Source organism: Etheostoma cragini, chromosome 18, assembly GCF_013103735.1.
Source record: "Etheostoma cragini isolate CJK2018 chromosome 18, CSU_Ecrag_1.0, whole genome shotgun sequence".
NCBI lineage: Eukaryota > Metazoa > Chordata > Actinopteri > Perciformes > Percidae > Etheostoma > Etheostoma cragini.
In genome coordinates, this window is record NC_048424.1 from 20,044,857 (window position 1) to 20,066,605 (window position 21,749).

General features: G+C 41.9%; 2 protein-coding genes across 3 annotated transcripts in view; one reads left to right on the top strand and one right to left on the bottom strand.

Annotated features, from left to right (window-relative positions):
* Positions 1 to 4,521: 4,521 nt before the first annotated feature.
* Positions 4,522 to 10,901, bottom strand: ccnk (cyclin K). The gene is made up of 11 exons (XM_034899474.1): positions 10,705 to 10,901; positions 9,281 to 9,510; positions 8,899 to 8,980; positions 8,668 to 8,799; positions 8,296 to 8,401; positions 8,147 to 8,204; positions 7,659 to 7,828; positions 7,030 to 7,238; positions 6,830 to 6,860; positions 6,431 to 6,511; positions 4,522 to 5,968 (listed from the first exon to the last, which is right to left on the bottom strand). Exons 1-11 carry the CDS (start codon positions 10,711 to 10,713, stop codon positions 5,439 to 5,441), a joined length of 1,638 nt encoding a protein of 545 aa, XP_034755365.1. The 5' UTR covers positions 10,714 to 10,901; the 3' UTR covers positions 4,522 to 5,438.
* Positions 10,902 to 14,569: 3,668 nt separating this feature from the next.
* The window catches only part of bcl11bb (BAF chromatin remodeling complex subunit BCL11B b), a 29,127-nt gene continuing 21,947 nt past the window's right edge, over positions 14,570 to 21,749 (top strand). Inside the window, exons 1-2 of one of the 2 annotated variants that reach the window (XM_034900332.1) lie at positions 14,571 to 14,985; positions 15,105 to 15,417. In XM_034900332.1, the coding sequence (XP_034756223.1) occupies positions 15,354 to 15,417 (64 nt within the window). In that variant the 5' untranslated portion in view covers positions 14,571 to 14,985; positions 15,105 to 15,353. Of the gene's footprint in view, positions 15,418 to 21,749 lie in introns of both variants that reach the window. The other variant, XM_034900334.1, reaches the window with a different exon arrangement.

Here is a 21,749-nt window from a genome sequence, read left to right on the forward strand (position 1 = left end):
CCCCCCCCCCCCCCCGCCGCCTAGCCTTACTCTTTCAGTCTCTTGTCTCTGTGTGTCCTCTCCCCCTCTTTAACTTGTCTCTCCGCGTCGGTTCGCAGGTGGTGTGGAGAAAGCTGGGCGACGCCGCGGGATCAAAGCTGTCCGTCAGACAGCACCTCTCCGGGAACCAGTTCAAAGGGCCGCTGTAGCACGGCAACCCGAGAAAGAGATCAGGATTTACAGTACCTCCACTCACCTGAACACATCTCTTACTACCCGCGCCCTACACAACCCATCATGCCATGCTCCCTACTGCCTACAGCACTAAGCATTCCGTCGATAACCACTCTCTTAAGACTGGCTGATAGCTACCAAGCGGACCCGTTAGTTCTGTTATTCACATGCACACCTTTACGTGTACAACATGTTCTTATCTCTTTTAGAGCATAGCTGTGCTACATTAGGCTAACGAGTTGACACGGTTTCAAGCACAGACCGGGGCGGGAATCTCCTCACGTGTCGCCGGGGATGTGAAGGCAACATTAACGGCGGTCTCTTCAGATACGTTTTGATAGTACCTCCTGTAGAGACCCTAGCTCGTGTCACATGTATCGCCCCCCCCCCCTAGTGGTCAACGAGTATAACTAGCATTAGCGTTCTAAAGTGTTAACTAATGTGAAACCCAATGTGACCTAGCGCCTTTTGCTCATCCAGTAATAACGTCTAGAGATCACTGTTAAATTGTGTATATTCTGTATAAAACCATAGCACTACTTCATTGTTATTGTTGATTTTACTTTGATCTATTTTGTATTCTAGCGTGGCCATGTGATCAATAATTTAGTTTGAAAAGCACACAACCGGTCCTTAAACAGGGTTTTCTTTTAGTAAAAAAAAAAAAGTAAAGATTGCTATTATTCCTTCTCTCTGTAACTTCTGAAAATATATCAAGGCCATTCTGAATCAAACACCTCCAGGGGCTAATGGCTAGATCATTTTCTGACTTTGTGAAATTAAGTAAAACTGTATGCTGTGTGCATGCTCGACAATCAGTTTCTCAGGTTGGGAGGGCTGCAGCTTTACCTTTGCCCATCTGTGACTGCGTGTGTGTGTGTGTGTGTGTGTGTGTGGAAGGAGGCTGAGTGGTTCTCTTGAAGCTGTAGCATCTGCCTGTGAATCCTCTTTTCCTCTATTGACCCTGGTTACAAACTCGGTTGAAGACTGCTGAAGACATTTGCTGAATCCATCCAAACCTGTCCCGTTAACCCTTTACAAGGCCAAATATTAAACCCTAAGTTCAGTTTGAATGGCATTAATGGATTGCTCCGGAATTCTTGCTTCTCATTTTATATCTTAGTAGATGGAAAAAGGTTACTTTAACATGCTCTTCCATGCATGCCATACATTTATTTGTCTAATTTGGCAGAGAATTGGACCCAGGGACAGATCTTAAGGCTAACTCCCGTATTGGCTCAAATATAAGACGACCCTGATTATGAGACAAATTAATTTAATTTAATTAAAGATTAATTTTATTTGAAAATGATTTAAAAAAAACACAATAAATGAACTTGGGTAGCCCCCCCCCGGCAATACAGTACAGTGGTGCTCATAAGTTTACATGCCCATGCTTAAGTTGAATAAAAATCATCATATAATAAAAAAACTATATAAATATTTTAATTCCAAAGGCCAAGGAAACTTTATCAGGTTGCATAGTATCCTGATCCATGAAATAACTGGCCTTTAATTATACAAATGTGCCTGTCTCTATGGGAATTTAACATAGGGGGGTGTATACTTAGGCCCCCTGTATTTTAACATAGGGGGGTGTATACTTAGGCCCCCTGTATTTTAACATAGGGGGGTGTATACTTATGCCCCCTGTATTTTAGAAGAAGAACATTTATTTATGATACATTAATCATTCACAAAGAAAAAATGTTGTCCTTAAAGGTTGGATTTTACCGCATTTTTTGACTAAAGCATTAAGATACATTTCCAAAACATGACTTTTTTTTTTCCTCTTTTCAGTCAACTTAAGCATGGGCATGTAAACTTATGCACTGTGTGTGTCTATCCAGGGTGAAATCTTTTTTTATTTATATGTATATTTGAGCCAATACGTTCTATAGAAATAACCAATCTTCTGTCTCCTGTTTGCTCATGTATGTATAGAGGCATCAGTATTAAATGGAGACGATTTCATAACTCAGTCCTTCTCTGTGGGTTCAGCAGGTGTGTTTATGCAGCGCATGTTTCTTTTTTTCTTCTTAGGATACAAGTTAAGTCTTCCCTTAGAAAACACTAACATTTAAAAAGGAGTATTTCTTAATGAACAAACACTGTTTGAGTATTTATTGCCAGGTGTCAGATCGCTCAGTAACTGAACATCATGTTTTAAATGTAGTATGTGTACTCAAAGTTATTTGATGGATACGTTTAGCTCAGGCTCTCGCCATCGCTACTGTTATTTGTTCCAAATTAGAACATTTCTGCGCCTCGGTTCTCTCAAACAATGGGGTCACAAAGAAATCCAAGTATGGTTTTTTAAGTGTCCTTTTTTCTAGGAACTGATTTAAAGCCATGATGCAATTTTTAATACTTTATAAATGGCATTTGATTTTAAATGTGCCACATTGTTTTCTGCATGGTGTTTTGATTTGGAACCCAACTGTCTTCTTTTTTTTGTCTTTTCTTTTTTTTAACAGCTATAGTGTATCTTTTGTTGTGCCTAAATGCTAAAAACCACAGTACAGAATCCTAGAATCTACAGTGTAAATGTCAATTCCTGTACTAACTAGCATGGCTGTAAGTTCTTCTTCTAAGTTCTTCTACATGAATTTCCTTGTTAGGATGAATATTTGGCAGGTGAGGAGAAAACATGGAATATTTAGGCCACTTTTAGAAATATTTGGGAGAAAATAAACAAAGTTGGTTAATGATTCTGTGAAGTGCTGTTTTTGTTTGATGAAGCAACTCTTTCTGCAGCGTGTAGTTTTCTCCATAGAATACTACTACTGCCCTCTGTTGGTACAGTACTGGATGTAAAACTGCAGATCCTTTCTATCAAGTTATGTACATGAGTAATTCCCAACATTTGTGTTCCTAACCTACAGTCTGTTTATTACCAGAAGTACTTTAAAAGCTAAAATAATAAACCTAACTCGACCAAAAAATAGAATTGTGATTGGATTTGAAAAATAATGATTTCCATTTCAATTAAGGAGGAAATAAAGCCAAATGGTATTACACAGTGGAGTAATCGTAAGTACATTTACAATAAGCCATCAACCTTAGTCAGAACTATAGACTATAAAATAGCTTGTAACACATTAACACCAACTGCAATTAATAGTGCATGGGAAATAATGAGCAGAGAAGTTCAATAAGTCAAATAAATGGTATACATTTATGGATAAATGTTATCAGTTAAAGAGAAAAAATTAATATAGATATATATGTATGTATACTGTATGTATATAAGGATTTATAGCTATATCTATATATATATGTATATATACAGTATGTATATATACTGTATGTATGTATATAGCTATATATGTATTTATATATATATAGCTGTGTATATATACAGTGAATATGTGTATGTATAGTATGTGTATACATACAGTGTGTATATATGTGTGTGTATATATATATGTTTGTGTGTGTAAAAGCTCAAAGTGCAGATATTCCCATGGAAAATTTACATAGAAAATTCCCAGAATTTTGTGTATACCCTAGCTATATATACACTGGAAAAAGCTTAGTATGGATTAAAGTAAATACCCCCCCTTTCCCCTAACCCTTAAATTTTATAATGCAGTCAACCGTCTCGTGTTGGGTTAGGGTGTCCCAATACTTTAAGGAGGTGGTGTGCTATTTTTTATTAATCAACCCTCAAAACAGAGTAAGGTCTGATGCAGGCTTAACATGAAGTGGGAGATGAAATTACCCAGGATACCTTGCAAAAATCAGGGAGCCGGACACATTTTCAACCAAGATGGCAGACACAGCTGGAAAGGAACAATTGAATTGTAAGTATATATTGGTGGTTGAGCAGGTTTGTGACGCTAATTTGCATACAGTGGTGGTTCCGGTTTCACAGGGAAAGATCTTCACCCCACCCCCCCTCGTCAAGGGCACTCAAAACCAAGTGGAAGTTTTAAGGAGGGAGAAATGGGACAGGCCCTTAGAAATCTACAGTATGTCACCTCATCCCTCCTGTTGTCCTCGGGTCAAATTGGACCCCTTTAAAAAATTTCTATATCTGAAATATGGGTTGATCACTGATCACTTTCATTCCTGAGTGACTAAAACTAAACTCATCTGTACGTTCTTCTGATCTTTATTAGTCAATTCAAAATTTCTGCTTTTTTCACTCAAGTATTATGTGTAATTCTAGATAAATGAGTGTTATTGATAATGAATCCCAAAACATAGTGTAAAACTAGTGGTAGTGAAAACTACAAGTCTTGAGTTTTTGACAGGGGAGGACAACACAAGAGTTATACAGATTAAAAACGCACTACTTTGTTCAAAGTAAGAAAAGCAGGTCTTTGTCATAAATGCCACTCGGACACAAAACCAAAGCTGCGTGCAGGATACAGAAAAGAGAAGCCTGACTAAGGCACATGTGGATTGAAACTCTCAAAACAATATGCCTAAATGAAAAGAACAAATGTGTACAAATCTACCTTAGTCTGTCCAGTGTTAGACAGGGTCCGTGTGAGGACGGGGTTTCTGTTCCATCTACATGTAATACTGTCTGCTATGCACATTCACACAAAACGGAGTACGTGGGACAGCGCAGTAAATTAATATCTTGCAACCTGACCTGTAGTTTCACAAAATAGAAATGACAAAAGGATATACAGCACGTTTGGAGGAACTATTTAATAACACGTATCAAGTGTGATAGTCCTTTTAAATTTATGACTACTGCAGGTACAACCATCAAGATTTCATTATTCTTTTTCCTCAGCTAAACAGCGGGAATGTCAAAAAGAAAAACAGAGTGCAGGGGAAAGAACACTGGTATGAGAAAATAAAAAGAAAGATTAGTCAATCTAGTTCTACTCAAAAAGGTAAATTAAAAACAGAACATTTCGTCAAACCGTAACAAATGAATGAGCATCTGTGACAAAACTAGTTTCCGGGGGCGAATATTTCCTGGTTCAGTTAACGAGTGGACAGTGTTTGTTATGAGAGCCTGGAACTAGAAGTACCCTCCTGTACATGTTGAAGCCACTGAGACTGCAGTCTTTCAGGGCCAGTTCAGGTTCTCATAATAATACTGTCCAGAACTCACTTTTTCATTTTCAAGTCTGTTAAGCCTTCATTAAGAACCTCATCAACAGAAGTCCTACCGGAGGAGAACAAGCTCTCCGTCTGTGCGTCCTGATTAACAAGGTCCTGGTTGTTTCCATCTCCAGCTGGGGAATGGACTGTTTCACTCATCTCATCCACCCACCGTGATTCATAGGCATGCCGGGCGGAGGGGGCAGGGGCACCTGTGACTGTCCTGGGGGCACTGGGGGCGGGGGATACCCAGCAGGCAGACCTATAACTGGAGGGGGTACGTGGCCCGGTGGCATGCGAGGCGGAGGGTAGCTGTTGTAGCCCGGTGGCGGATACGTTGGCGGCAAGTTTGGGGGCGGGTAGCTGTTAGGAGGAGGGCCTGGAGGTGGTGCTGCAGGCGGCGGGTAGACGTGGGGGTGATATGGCGGTATTGGGGGTGCGTAGCTGGGCGGCATCGGGGCGTAGGAGGGACCCTCCGTCTTCATCATCGACTGCAGGCTCTGGTAGCCTTCCCCGGACATGTAGGAGCTGGTGGTGGACATGATGTAGTTGGAGGGCGGCGGCGGAGGAGGGCGATGGGGCAGGGGCGGGGGCTGATGTGGCGGCGGAGCTTGCGGCGGAGGAGGAGCCGTTTCCGGTAGTGGTTCGGCTTCCGTGGGAGGGGCTGGAACCGGGGCTTTGCGCTCTAGTGAGCAACAGGAAATGACAAAGAGAAAACAAACTTGTTAAAAAAAAAAAGTTGCCATCTTTCCTGTAAAAGAAAAACCACGAGGATACTCGTGCCTCGTGCCCCCCATGACATCTAATAACCTCTCCATTCCCAGACTGTGAGCGCACAGTCAGACCTAGACTGCCAGGCTTCAGCCACATAGGAGGTCTCATTATGGGGCTCAGGCCCTAATCAGATTGGTCTGGGAGAGGTTAGGAGTATCGTGTCCAGACGAGCTGCTGGTTAAGTAAGCAGACTGAGGACTAAAGACTGAGTTGCTTTCTAAGCTGGTGTCTCAGGCAGGGGGTCCTGGCTGCTCATTATGGGACTATTTGATGGCACACACCAACAGACAGCGGGGTGTTGAGAGGATGCCAGCACGTACCTGTACTCTAACTCCAGCTTCCTGGAAGAAACCAAGTACACGGGCACTCTTACCTGGGGGCGGCTGCGATGTAGGCAGAGGGGGCATGGGGCTCTCCAGTCTAGGAATCTTTGCTCCAACTTGAATTACTTGTTCTGTGAATTAAACGGACCAGTCAATGACAATGCGAAAGGCTTTTTTTATTTTTTTTTATTCAGCGAATAAATTAGTGAATTTGGCTGTAGGCTTGAATATATGTAAAATCCTCCAAACTTGCCAGGAAAACAGTAACCCCGGCTACTTAGAGTCTACAGTACATGTCTGTAATCTTGCAAAGACTTTAATCTAAATTGGCCTCATAGTAATTAGCAAATGCTTCCTGGAGGTATTTTAGTGCATTAATAAATAAAAGATATGTAAATTACATATATGAGATATTTAAATGAGCAGATTTTGCCTGCATGAGGTCTTACCTGGAGCCTTTGGTTCATCTTTTGGAGATGTCTGAAGAAAAAAAATATACATAAAAACATGAATGCTCAGTTCCCACTTTAAGGTAGGTTGTGTTGCGTGTTGATCTATGAATCAGGGTAAAGACATACACAAGTTGGAAAAGATAAACAAATATTAAAATCTAACTCGGGGGACAATGCCACTCAAAGCACATCCTCACATGTGAGCGTTTGAGCTGGCGTGCAGGGCTGCTTCCCTGAGGGGAAGTCTTCTTTGGTGGTGGGGGAGGAGGGTTGGGGGCCGGTGGTAGTCCCATTGGGGCTGGAGGAAGGGGGACCTGCGGAGCAGCTGCCCTCTCCTTCTCCTGTATCTGCTGAGGGATGGGCTTGTTACCCTGGGAGTACAGATCCAGGATCTGGTGGCAAATGTCTGGAAGACAAAGACAAGGTTTTGTTCAGACTAGTCGGAAAGGAGAGGAAAGAGGGCTGCTCGATCATGGAGAAGATAAAAAAAAAACATGATTGTTTTGGTCAATATTGACATGACTTAACACAATTACTCGTCGACTTTTGGAAAGGTGTTGATTCTTATTTATTGACCTTCTAAAAACAGTGAAAAAGCTAAACATCCCAGTAAAACAAAGAACAAACATTTCCCTTAATACTTTTCCCATTTGATTCTTTTTTGAAAAAGTAAGAGTTTACTTGCAAAACGTAATGTGATCATCGTTTTTCTCAATTCTTCTGTTATTGTGATCGTTAGGATCTTTAACATTTTGATTACCTGCACAGCCCTAAGATTACTCTAGTTTCCCCTAGAAGAGCCCGGAAGCGTTGAGGCTTCGCGTACCTTCGAGCAGCTCAACTGGGACGTCCTGGACAAACTGCTCCCACCAGCGGCGGGACGACTGCTTGGCGGTCCACTCCTGGATGTCAAACTTACAGAGGCGGCCGGCCAGGTACATGACGGCTACCGCGATGATCTCTGGCTCCCACTGCAGAGACAGCATGGTGCACAGGCTGCCGGGGACACGGGCCATACGGTTACAGAGAAGAACAAAAAGGTACAAACGAGTACAAAGCAACAAAAGGCCGCGGCTCTAATGGAGTCGGGGACGTTGCGGTTATGTCGTATGTGTATTTAACCACTAGGAAATATATATAAATAACTTAACAGACTATGAAGCCTGTTTTTGTGACGTTTCTATTCAATGATGCACATATTAACCAGGCGGCGGGTTAGGCGAGTAAGTGAGAGTTTTAACTACACAGCGTGTCCTATGCACTACAGAGGAAGTCATCTGTGATATGAAGGCAGTTTACATGCCACCTACTCACCTGTCATTGACAAAGGTCCATGCCATCTGTAGCACCTTGCACACTTTATTCTTTTCCCCTTTAAAAGAGAACAATAAGGTCTATAAGCTTTCCAAAGATCTGTAGCCACAAAGCGTCACCCTCTGTGGATCACACTTCTCCCGTCTCACCTTTGAGTTGCTTGACGTAGCGCAGCAGGAACATGTAAGGGTGCTCCACCTGCAGGTCGAACTTGATGGTCTGGAGTAAAATCCTCTCCAACACCATCACCTCTTCCTGTCAAATCAAACACAGAGTGTTAACTAACCCTGTTGGTGAGGATCACTAAAGGCACAAGCTGGGTGAATAAGGGCTAACTCACTACCCAGGGCAGCAAAATTCCATCCTTTTACACACGACCGGAAGCATTTAACAGCACGTCTACCATACTTAAGAAGGTGCATCACTGAATTATGTCACAATTTAATAAGTTGACATTTCCGAGGCTCTGTACTCTGGCCATTTTTGGATCAAACTATGTACAAACTGTGTCATGTCTGCACCTTCGGATCATCTCCAAACTGGGCAAACTGCACATCATTCAGTAGGCTGCGGGCTGTTTTGATGATGTCTTTACACTTTTTGGGGGTTTCCTCCACTTTGCCTGCCAGGAAAAGACAGCAAGCACCAGTCACCTGTTAAAACACACACACACACACACACATATTAGTCCCACACATTTAATCCACTTAAAGGGAGAGGAAACACTAAGGGTAACCATTCACTGAACTTACATATCTGGGGAACTGCTTAAAGGAGTGAAACATGTAGAAGCGGTGGAAGTATATGATGCCAGTTGCCAGTGTGTCGTAGTGTCTGATAACAGTCAAGGATACCATTGACAGTTACTTGCAAGTCCATGAGCAGCTAAGTAAAATCAACTCTGACTGCCATTAAAATCTGAATATACAATAACTCACTATTGCTTCCACAATGTCTTTACAACTAAATGTTAATACAACTACTGTAAAAGTGAGGAGGAAAAAGCCACAGCTTAGCAGGACTTTATTCAAAAACGTTAATTTCATAAGGGACTAACTGAAACAAGGGTCATTAGGTTATCATTTAAGATAGATATGCATTGGTTTTTCAGTGTTCAAATTAAATCAAGGATACAGGCCAAGTTTGGTCCCCACGTCAAAAATGAAGCGGGCGCCTTCTCTCCGATAGCGGGCCTCTGTGCCAGGGTCCAGGCCTTCAGACTGAGAGGGGGTGTGGGCTAAATCCTTCTTGTCCCAGTACCAGCATGGCTTGATGTGGTCCAGAATTAGCTGGCCTGAAAAGTTCTCCTTGAATTCCTTCATTGGCTGAGGAGAGGCAACGGTGGATGGACCCGCTGCACTGGACTGCCAGGTTACAATGCATGAAACAAGATGGCGGTTACTAACATTTAAAAACCATTTGTGCTAAAGACAAGACTAGCAACTCTGCTTAAAACAAGCAGTGTAGGTGTATTTTGCAGACTGTTAGTTAGACAAAAACACACAAAGTTTGGTATCTCTTTCAGAATGTATTGCCGAAAACAGGGCATAGTGCACTACTACTCGTGTACATGTACACTGTTTGAATACACCTTCGTATCCGTTCTGACTACACCTTTTTAAATATGGATATTTAGACTCCCAACTGTATATATCTAGATATTTATATTTTTCAGTTTTTTTAGACTTGGTATATTGAATATGTATCACTATACAGGCTATGCACACCAATATAAGCATTTATTAATTCCCCTGTGTATAGATAATATCTCGAAGTTTCTACGTTTTTTTTTAATGGTCTCTATGTTGTATTTTTTCTGAGCTGTGAAGTACTACAGTGTACTGTGGAATGACAGACATTTTGGATCTTGAATCTTTTTTGGCAACCTGTGAAAAAACTGATAAAGATTTAAAAGTCTGTACTTTTAATTAACAGGGAGTGTATACAATGGAAGTTAATTGTTGACAGGTTAACGTTACTAAGCTAGCTAGCTGCTAACATTTTTAAAGTCCTGAAGTTAGATAACTTCGATAACGTGTATCATGGCACCCATTCATTCATTTATTAACTAAGGCTATCGATACCCATACATATAACATTAATTTTGTGACATAGCTAGCTAATATATTAATATGCATTTCAAAAACAACGAAGAATTTTCCCGAATTAGCGCAACAATGCTGCTTGCTAGCCTTCAATGATATCGAGCTACCGACAACTAAAAATTGGCTTAGCTAGCTAACGTTGCCAATAACCACCTATGCGTGGGCGTAAATCGACCGTGTATGGCTAGGCCAAAAGGCACGACGATAAGGTCAGTTAAATACACCGACACGCTAATCTAAACAAGCTAAATTATGAAATAAAGACAACTGGCAGCTAGCGTTAGGCCGACAAAGTCATACTCTTCGCTAGCAGCCTCGGCTAGCAAACTTGATTTGCTCGAGGTCTGCACACCGCTAAGGATAGAGCACTAGCGACTGCGCCCAGTCCAAACTAGTTAGCTAGAATTCAACTCGATAATTGTTCGTCTGTTTATGATGAAAGACGACTCTTACCTTTAACATGTAGCCGTCGGATCAAATTACCCAAAACAGACAGATATGTGAATAACCGGCAGTTATTCACAAGAAATTGGCTAACTAGTGATCCACAACAGTCCCCATTGTAAAGGACACCGCCATTACGGAGTACGTTAGTCACTGCGAGACGTCATTACGCAGGACATCTGCTACATCTGATACACGTTAAATCAAGTGAGTGGTCCTCTTGTACTACCACCACTTCTACTACTTCTACTACTACTAATACTGTCTCTGGTTATTCTACATCCACGTCTACTTCTCCTTTGCTGGATTAATTTGTTCAACGCTTTATTACTATTCGTGCTACAAGATAAAGTAGTATGATACCGGTAAAAAATACCGGTATGTTACTCCCAATAATATCCACTAGAGGGAGACAATGGACAATGAATTGCACTTGGATTTGGGCAGCAAGGACTGGATTTGGATTTGTCAATGGATTTTTGACACATGTGGTTCCAGATTCGACCAGAAGACTCAATTAAAGAATCAGTAGCCCTACCATGACTATAAAAAGCATTTTTCTGAACAAGGCTTTAACGTGCTAATCAAAAACATGAACAACATTTGCACACAATCTATGAATAGTTTAAGATAATATGTTATCTAAGACTATGTTGGTCTGTGTTCAGGCCTCAGGGCTGCATTGCACTCAAATAGCCATAAAAATCATACACATCTCACCTTAAATATATAGAAACATATCAGTATTTCAAATAAAATGGACTGGGATTAGATATTAGTTTAGACTATCATTTGAGAAACCATTTAATGTAAGCTCTTTGTTAAAAGAGGAAAAGGTTTTTGGAGCTTTTGAATACTTATTTAATAGTTTTCAGGGTTATAGACTATACGTATATGTGTTTTAATCTTTATAAATCAAATAAATGTGTTTTGTCTAACATCATAAGATACACGTTTGTGCCATTCCAAAAAATCAGATGAATTGGACTGAGAATTCAACATGGAAGGAATTTCACAAAACATTGTTCCACGAGTTACTGTGACCATGAATTAAACGTTGAGATGATAAAAAACAGGAATAATGCTTTTATCCACATGTCGAGTCAAAAATCATTGTAACCCCTAATATGCATGTAGGCTGGTAGCTATGAAATGCAGAAAACCTGCATTGTTTGCACAGCAAGGGGGCAATACAGTGCAATAATCTTATAAAAACATTGCAATTTATAATATGATCCCTTCACTCACTTCTCTCAACATGAACAAGCCCTTGCTCATGTTTTCCAGTGTAAGAGCAGACGACAAGTAACATCTTGTGCCCTCTCCGTTCCCCTCCCATTCTCACTCCTGAGGACAGCCACCATTGAATCATTTACTTGTCTAACTTGTCTAAGTAAATCCTCTCAACTGGGGGAGAAATTGTCAGGATGGGTCCTGTAGAAAAGTAAAAGCCTTGTAGTTGTATTGCCCGTAGCAAGGGAGCATCTCAATCTGTCACTCAAGTCCACACACACACACGCACACGCATCAACCACAATAAATCAGCTCATAAATAATATATACTTGTACTTTCTTTATTAATATTAAACATTGCATAATGAAGCACTGACTATAAGCAAATCCCTGAGCAATATTCATATTGCCATGAGCTGTCCTGGAGTGGACCCTTCATTGTTTATGACAGTCCTGTTGTGGTTAAACACATGAAAATGCTACTTAACCTCAACACTTAATCCTTTTTTACCTTCTTAAAAAGACCCTTATGTTGTGTCCCCTCATACATGATGGTCTAGTTTAAGATATTAATGCCATTTTGGTATTCTTTAGAGAGTTAACGGATGGGAGAGGCATGGAAAATGGAAGATAAAAGGATGTGACGAAGGTTGTGACCCAGAATTATGACCAGCTAAGATGCATGTACCATTGCCCACTGAATAGATTAAATCATACTGTAAGTGTCAGGAATTCTCCTAAAGCCTGGATGCTTTGGGGAAAAAAAGGCCTCAAATGTCAACATGTCTCTTGTTACTTGGACAAAACTTTCACATCAGCGTCTCCCCATCCCTTGTGTATGTGTGTCTTGCCCTGCGGTGTGTGCAGGTATCTCCGATTCAACGATGGCACTTACCACACAAGACGCATGTCTCCTTAGAGGCAACACTTTGGACTTAAAACCTTTCCTGTGTCCACAAGCAAGGCGTTTTGCGCTACAGCGGCCCATGTGTGCACCCCAGCTTAAACTGCCTTTGCCCTGAGCCAGCGGATACAAGCTATAATGGAGACATTGATGCATTATTGAGAAACCCATGGGTAGGGATCAAGAAACTGCCTCCAGCCAGCAGGGACAGCAAGAGAGTGTGTGAACTCAGGATGATGTTTTTCCTTCAGCATCCAATGTGTTCACAACTGCTCTTGCTCTCTTGGCCCGATGCAGACATTTCATGTCAACTCACACACAGAATTCACATGCTCCAGTCAAAGCAATATGCTTGCCATCATGCTGGGCCTATCTGGGAAAGATAGTTGTTGTGCTCTAGTGTTTCCACGTGGAGTCTGCTGAGGTTAGGTCTACTTGAGCCAGAGCTGAGATGACATTTCATTTATATAAATAATTACTGTCCTGAAAGTCCCCTAGGCCTGCCTTGAAGCAATCAAACTTCTAATGCTCTTAAAATTGCCCACCATGTTTTATTAATGGCCAACTCTGAAATGCATTGCTATGGCCGCACGAGTCCCTGCCGAGCCACGAGGACAGTGTTAACTTTAAATAGCCTTATTAGCCTCTATGCTGTTATCTAACGACGTATTTTAACCAAATTATAGAACAGAGCAGGTTTGAATTGTATGGTAAAATGGGGGAGGGGGGGGGGCCTTGAATGTGTTCTTAGCTGAGCTGTAGCCTGTACAAAGCACTTATCTGTGCATACACTGATCTAAATGCATACAGTGAATTATGTGCGGACTGATTGGCCATTAGTGCCATTAATTGCCTCTGAGTGAACCTGATCTGCTCTGCAAGGACTCTCTCACATTGTGAACTGTGAAACGGCAAATTAAGGAGGCTTCATTCTAAAAATAAGAATAAAGTAGCATAAAGCAGTGTTAATGTTTCACCCCCCTGTACAGGTTTGTAATGTGCCCTGACTGTGCCAACAGAGGGTACTGTTGCCTCACAACATGTTTAAATTACCCTAACAACAAAGATCCAGCCTGCTGTTTCCCCCAGTCTCTGATCCAATGTGAGGAAATAGGTGTTTTAGATGTATATCGATCATGTGCAGCCGTGTGATTAGATCATTTACACAGCTAGGAGTGCCCAAAATATTAATTATCTTAATTAATGGTGACCTTTTGAACCAAGATTGACTGATATGGTTTATTTAATCTGATCTATTAGGGGTGGGTGGTCCTGATATTCCAGCTGTTGTGAAACAGTTTCCTTCTGGTATTTCAGATGGCATTATAAGAGTGGAAAAATAAGTTTTAACAATGAAAGAACTGATGTAAACATACAGGGAAAAGGCATAAAATATAAGACTCTTCATCGTGGTCTTATAGATTCCATTGGAGCCATTAGATAAGGAATGGAGGAGGGGAGTGTGACAGTGCCTTTGAAACGACCAACGACTAATGAGTGAGGATTTCTCTTTCCATGGAGCCCCCACAGCGCTGAGCTCCGTGGAGCCACCGCTAGTTGCCCCCAGTGTCCGCGTTGTGCTGTCCGCCGCCTTTTACGCGCCTGTGGTGTCTAAAACGTCACGGATGCACATGAACTTGAATCCCATCCCACTCTTACGGAGTCAAACCCCCCCCACACACACACATCCAAAACACAGGCTGCATATAGTCTGCACACACACAAATGCTTCCATCCTGGGAGTCAATAAGAAGTAGCCTCGACACTGTGGGGGAACTAGGAAACATTGGACCTCTGCTTGTTGGACGAGGAGGAGGAGGAGGTGTCTTGTCTGCCCGCCTGCTCTCTTTCTCTCTCTCTCTCTCTCTCTCTCTCTCAATCAACGAGGCTTCTGCCACCAGAGCCAAGAGTTGCCGTTCCGCGCACCGATGCCAAAACGCGCAGGAGGAGTCCGTGCCAAAGGGTCATTTTAGCGCACCACTGCTGAAATGGAAGGACTGTAGGGAATCCTAGAATAAACAGGAGCCATTTGACCCCCCCAAATGATATAATCATATCATTAAAACTAAGAAAAGGGAAAAGGAGCCAAATAAGAGCCATCACCAGTGGAGTGCTCTGTACTTCATCTGACTGTCACCACGGTCTCTGCAGAGGTGGGCAGTCCAGGATTTGGGTTTTATCTGCAGAAGGTCATTGCCAGACATACCTGCCTTCACATCAGCTCATCGGCCAACTGCTTCCCAAAAACTACACTTTGGCTTCCTCAATCCAGGTGTTGCTTCTTCCGAAGTCGCTGCGGGACATTTTGGACAAACTGGTCTTCCATGCTTATTGCGCTCCGGTCCGACTCATCACCTCTCGAGTCCGAGCGCGCGTCAAAGTTGCAGCCGAAGACTGTGAATAGTACAGGGATTAGGAGAGGGAAAGGTTGGTCACCTGCGAGCCAGAGAGGACCGACACCACGGTCCAAGCCGACTCCAAGTGCCGTTCACCGGGCGATGCCAGAGTAAATGCCGGGGCAATGTCCCGCCGCAAGCAGGTGAACCCGCAGCACTTATCGTTGACGCACCGGGAGACAGTTCGGGGTGAGTTTCATTCCTACAAGACTCATTTCTCAGGTTTCTATGATTATTAGTTTGTCATTATTATTAATTGCTGTTTTAGGACAAAATAAAAAGTACTTATTTGGCTAAAAATCCATGCATTGTATACAGTCTTTGAACAAAGCAGCCAACTACAAACTGGAAATTTACCATGCGAGATGCAGTTTTTTTGACTTACTTATTAGACTGAATTTAAGTAATTTTTTGGGGTTAAAAATAGTTGTTTTACACCTTTAAAATGCATCAACACATTTCAGTGATATTTCAAATGCGCCTTTTGCTTTAAATGACTTTACGAGAGATGATCTTATGGCATCTACATTGGGACTGTGTGCCTAAGTGTGTGTGTGTGTGTGTGAGAGAGAGTGTGTGTGTGTGTGTGTGAGAGAGAGAGAGAGAGAATGTTTGTGTGTGTGTGTGTGTGTGTGTGTTTGTGTCTGCATGTGCACACACGTGCGAGCTGTAATGCAAACTTTCATCGCAACACAATTTGGATTCTTTTATCATATTGCAACATGTGTGTTGGCTGTGTGTGTGTGTGTGTGTGTGTGTGTGTGTGTGTGTGTGTGTGTGTGTGTGTACGTACTTTGTTAAACATTTCAAATTCATGTTGCGTTCAAGTTATTTTACATTCATTTAATAGGCTACAGTTATTTGTTTGTGACTTGGCAACATAGGTAGGGAACTTCTTAATCTTAATTTAAATGTATTTGTTTTACTATCTCACACACACACACACACACACACACACACACACACACTTAACATTATTTGTCTTGACGCATAAAGGCCTTTCTGCACATTAAGGTAACATTTGAAGAACATCACAACAATTGTGAAGTTGTGCAGATAAATAAAAATTAACCTAAAAAAGAAAACACAACACACACACAAGGCAACGGAAATCGGAATCTTTTATTAATGCGATATTTCAACACGGAGGGTCATTACTGAGTTTGAAGTTTTTGAGAGCCAAAATTGCGCAGATTAAATCTGAAGCGAGGATTTTATTTTCTTTTTTTCTTTGTGGGCGTATGATAAAAAAAAAGTCGCTTAATCCAATTTTCAAATCAATTATATCAATCTAACCTTCATCTCCCAGCGCTGTGCTTTGCCTAAATCTAATTTCATAGAGGCCTAATCTGGGGTAATTCATTGCAGAAATTCATGATGTAATCTCTGGCCAATCTGTTTTGTGTTCAAAAGGGTTAGACGCATTCCGTCCCACCCGACACATTTAACATTTACACTAATCATTTACTCCATTCTCATCTCTCTCTTTCATGTCTCCTCCTATTGAGGTTTCACTTACAAAAAGATTACGGTAATTATAAAAACCTATGGAGCAATCTGAAATCTAAACGGTTGCTGTAACCAGTTTTTTGGCTTCCTAATTGAAGAAGTACGGTGCATCCTCAGCTGATTTTAAGCAGATGACAAACACTCATGCAGCTTGGACAGTTTATCCTCTCTGCTGTCACAGTCCCTGCCTGTCAGTTCATTAAGGTGGAGACCGAGTTGATCCCAATATCTAACTGTGCAGTTTCACCTCAGGCCTGTGTGTGTCTGATCAACATTTATCTGCATTAATTATGACAAGTGATTGCAACGTTTAGCACATTTCCATTTATCTTTAGGGAACTGGTGCAAATTTGGATTAAGCTGTTAAATATTTGACTTCCATCCAGTCGTGGGTCACTTTCTTTGAAATATAATTTTTTTTTTGTGTGTGCAAATTAGTTCACCTGCTGTGCACTCAGCAAATTCTTCCAACTGGACCTAATCTGCTGAATGTAGATACTTGCATAATTAGACAGATAATTAGATTAAATGCCTTAATTTCCTTGTCCGAGCTGAAGTTGCGTTCACATGTCTCCAGGGTGCATCTTCTTTTTTTTTGTGGGAAATTCTTTTAATCACTGCTGGTTGTGATGATGCAGAGACTTTCAAGTATCAAACAACAACTTAAGTTGAGACATTTGCAAATTCTGACAAGGGTAGATGTTCAGCGGAGGTCAAGGAGAGCGAGTGGAGGATGCTGAGACATCTAGGCCACCTGGGCCTGAATCTGGCCCTACCTGTTTTCTTCCTCGGTACACACTGTCTCCTGCTCGCTGTACTGCGCTTTCAACAATCTAAGAGGCCCGGGTGCAAGATGAAGGAAGGCCCTGCGGGTATTTGTTGTCGTTTGTGTCCTTGTTTGATGCTATCATGCAGATCAAATGCCCAAACTGGACTTTGAACAGCAAAAAACAAAAAAAACAAAAAAAGACGTTCCCTCATTATTTCCATGCAGTTTTTCTCAAAGAACAATGTGCATAGTGTGTGCACAGATCCATGTGTGTTTGCATAAAACACCTAAGCCATGTTTACCATTGGCACATATCTTAATAATGACACCACATTTGCGGCTGTGATGGATTTAATGCACCTATCGTTAAATGGCTGGAGGCTGGATGTCGCTGTGGGCTGTTCCCATTAGCTGGGCGGGTCTGGGATCACACCTCAGGTCGGAGGAGCGCTGGGGGAAAATCAAACTAGAATTTGATTAAGTCAACATATATGGAGAGCTTCGTGAGAGCCTGAGAAACAATTACTGCTTATATGCTTAATATTTTGAACATAACCTGGCCAATAGGTTGGCCCAGTGGTCGTACAACATTTCAGCGTCAGCTGTCAAGACCAAGCCCAAGGTGTCATCTCACAAAAGTAATGATAAATTGTTTCTGCAGGGTGCTAAGCGTACATCAACCACATGTCAGATCAGACGTTATTCAGTGAAACTAAACACAGCCTCGTGCCCTGCAGCCAGGAGCGTATAGGTCACACTCTACGTGGAAGTACAGAGAACCTGAATATCAGCATATTTCTGGACAGGCTTCTAGTGGAAGACTGTGTTCTGGAGATCTACTAGCCAGGCCAGATGTTACAAAGGACGTACAAGAAGTGCAATGAATGCACACAATGTACTAGAATGTGCCAGGCACACACACACATGGACACACATGCTGCTAAAAATGCACGCTCAAAATGCATAACCACAAACACAAACTGCATGAATTACACACGTGTTGTTTCAGTGTTGTCTTAGTTAAGTTTGACCTTCAGTGTGCAGCTCATCCTTTGTTTTATTAAGGCAAACATCCCCTGCAGGCTTTTTTCTAGGCTCCTTTAGTCAATGATTCAGCTTGGAGTCACATCAATGACAAACACACCTATGATAGGAATATCCTTCTGAATTACTCATGCATTAAAACGGGTGTTTAGTACCCAGGTCTGTGTATTTTTTTCCCCCTAATATCAGAATTATTAGAGCGAATTGTTTTCTGGATCCAGCCATGGCAACGCCTCGTGATAACTGTTTACTCGCAGAATTGGCATGCTAATTGTGAGACAGTTAATGTTTTCATCTTTATTCGCACCATATGGCTGTCAAACACTGGGGGGGAGAAACCCACCGTAAGCACTGCAACACCACAGTAAATATTCACACACATACATTGTGGTAACTGGATGATAATCTCACAGGAGATGATTGGTAAACGACGCATGATTTACTGTGAGGCCATTGCAGCTTGTTCTCAGATTTTTTCTTCTTCTATATGTCAGTACCATTGGACACATTTTCTCAATTTTGCAATGCCATAAATCTCCTCCACTTTTCTTTTTAATTATTAATTTAAGAATTATTATTAGCATATCTCTTTAAATTTGTTAGCCAAATTTGATTTATGTCCTCAGATGTCATGCCTCATAGCTCATAGCTTCATCATTTGCAGCGATTTAGAGACACCGGCACGGGCAGCTGCAGAGCCGTATTTTGCTCACTTTCACACTAATAATCTAAGATTTATGATAAGAAATGAGACTGCTACAGATTAAATGGTGATAAGATAATCAAACACACAGGCCTGGCCTTACACAACACAAACTGTTGCAGCAATCCTTGGCTTTTGCAGCCGAGAAAAAGGGATAGGCTAAGCGAGGCCTGCTTGTTGTTTTAATTTTTGATTGCAACCATCTGCAAACGTCGCTGGTGTCATTTATTTTTGATGACAGCGTGAATCTTACCCCACTTTCCTTTTGGGGTTTACACATTTGTGTGTGTGTGTGTGTGTGTGTGTGTATCTGTGCGTGCAAGTGTTTTGAGCTCAGTAAATGGAAGGGTGAAAACAAAGAAAGGGAGACAGGTCTGAACTTATACAGTATGGCCGAGTGTCATATGAGTGCCCCTGGCCTTAACTCTGCCTTTAGCAGCAGAACACAGTGTGCAGCTGGTACTGAAATGTTGTGTAAGGTCAGGACTCGAGCCTGAGTGGAAAATAGTTACGCCGCATACAAGAATCTCATCAAATTCACTTCATTAAATAAAAACAAATGTTTCCCATCCAGTAAAATTGCATTTTTTCCTCCGTCGTTATGTTCAACTGTGGGCAGAGTAGAACTTGCCAAACCATGTTGGAGATTTTAATTTGCCTTCGCCTTTACCTCGGGGAACAATGAAAGCAACAAAAAGACTCATCGTGCATTTGTGAGAACACACGGAGACAGACACAATAATTAGGGATTAGTGGGAATTTGAAGGGCATTGAAGGCAGTGGACATTAAAGGAACCCTTGTGTACACACACCTTTACTTACCTATCTGGTTTTACCTGGCCAGAGCTGTAAAAAAAACTCACAAGGGCGTCACATTGTCTGTATCATGTATCTATCATGAATAAAATTACAATGAAACTCTTATCCAAGTGTATGGCCAACATTTTAATATTTGTACTTGGGAAAAAAAAAGGAAGGTGCAGATGAATTCCTCGCCTCTGACAACATTGTAACTTCATTAAGTACTTGGTAGCCAGGCGTTTGGACGTATTTCTCGACCTTTTGCACAACTGGAAATATTAGTGAAAGAGGCCCATTGTCTTCAGCTCTGTCTCCCATCTGGTCCACATTGTGGAGCGGCGGCAGCAGCAGTGGAAGTGACTGACTGACTCCCTCCTCATCAAACTGATAGGGGGTGCTCTAAGGCTGCCTGACTTAACTCACACTTGATAAGGCAGTAGTAGCAGGACTGTCATTGGGCGAATAGAGTGTATTTGTGTGTGTGCAAGACAGAGAGAGAGACCAAGAAAGAGAAATAAAGTATGTGTGGTATCATGTTAGACAGCTGGGTTTCACTGCTATCATCACGCCTTCTCAACAATGACATGTTTGACAGTGCGTCTGCTAGGCTCCCTTACCTATCAAGCATGTTCCTCTCACAGAGGAGTTTATACAGAGAGAATTACACACCGTCTGTCAAGAAGATAGGCCATATTAGTGTGTTTCCATCTCGGTGTGTTTGTGTCCACAGAGTTTTTTCTCTCTCTTCAAGCATTCCATGTTCAGTTCCTTCTTGCCCCTGGTTTTTTTCTCACACACAGGTGAGCCTCGGGTTAGACGGGTGAGCAGGTTTCAGAGAGGGGTGCGGTTTTCATAAGATGTCCGACTTATATTCCAGTGGCACAGTGACATTTGCCAACACCTACTAATTTACTGCCGTCTGGCCCCAGGCCATGTTACCCAACCACAGGTTAAAAAACAGGCCTCAATCTATTTGTCCCTCGTAGCGATAACGTCAAATTCAGTTGCTCAGTCTGTCATCTCGTTGACTCGATGTTGCCCTTTTTCCCCTCATTTTTTACACACAATGAGGATCTGGCTCTAATGCCTCCTGTCTTGTGTTCAACGGAAATGAGAGCGCGCCATATTGTTAGCAGAGATCTCCTGCGTAGTACTTCTTATATGCATTGCACATAATGCACACATGCATGCGCACAGTTACTCGGTTTTGTGTGAACACTCCGGAACATTGCTTCATGTGAATCATGGTCACAAGCTGTGAACTGTAGGTAAATATGTGTTTGTGTTCCTTCTTTGCCACCAAAGATTATGAGATGGAAATTATTTGGCAGGCATCCAGGAACCCATCTCCATTTAGAGAAAAGATATTTGGCATTGGATCATCACTCCAGGGCGAAGTGAGTGGACTGGAACGTGTTTGTGTGTGTGGGTGTGTGTGTGTGTGTGTGTGTGGCTGTGTGGGTGATTAGGGAGGTGCTTCATAGTTGCAAATAAATATCTGAAATATCCAAAAGTGTGTGATATTCAGCCGGATTTAACAGTTATGACGGGGAGTTTAGAAGAGCAACGCCTCCCTGGCAGTTTGAGATGGGTGATAAGAGAGTTTAGGATCTCTGCTCTGATAACTACACACCGAGACACAGGCACACACACACACACACACACACACACACACACACACACACACACACACAC

Excerpts from the sequence above, each read along its gene's own strand:
- ccnk (XM_034899474.1), bottom strand. Across the intron at positions 8,981-9,280 it reads GTGGGGACCAAACTTGGCCT|ACACTACGACACACTGGCAA; the intron begins GTATCCTTGATT and ends GACTGTTATCAG. Across the intron at positions 5,969-6,430 it reads TACATCGCAGCCGCCCCCAG|AGCGCAAAGCCCCGGTTCCA; the intron begins GTAAGAGTGCCC and ends GTTGCTCACTAG.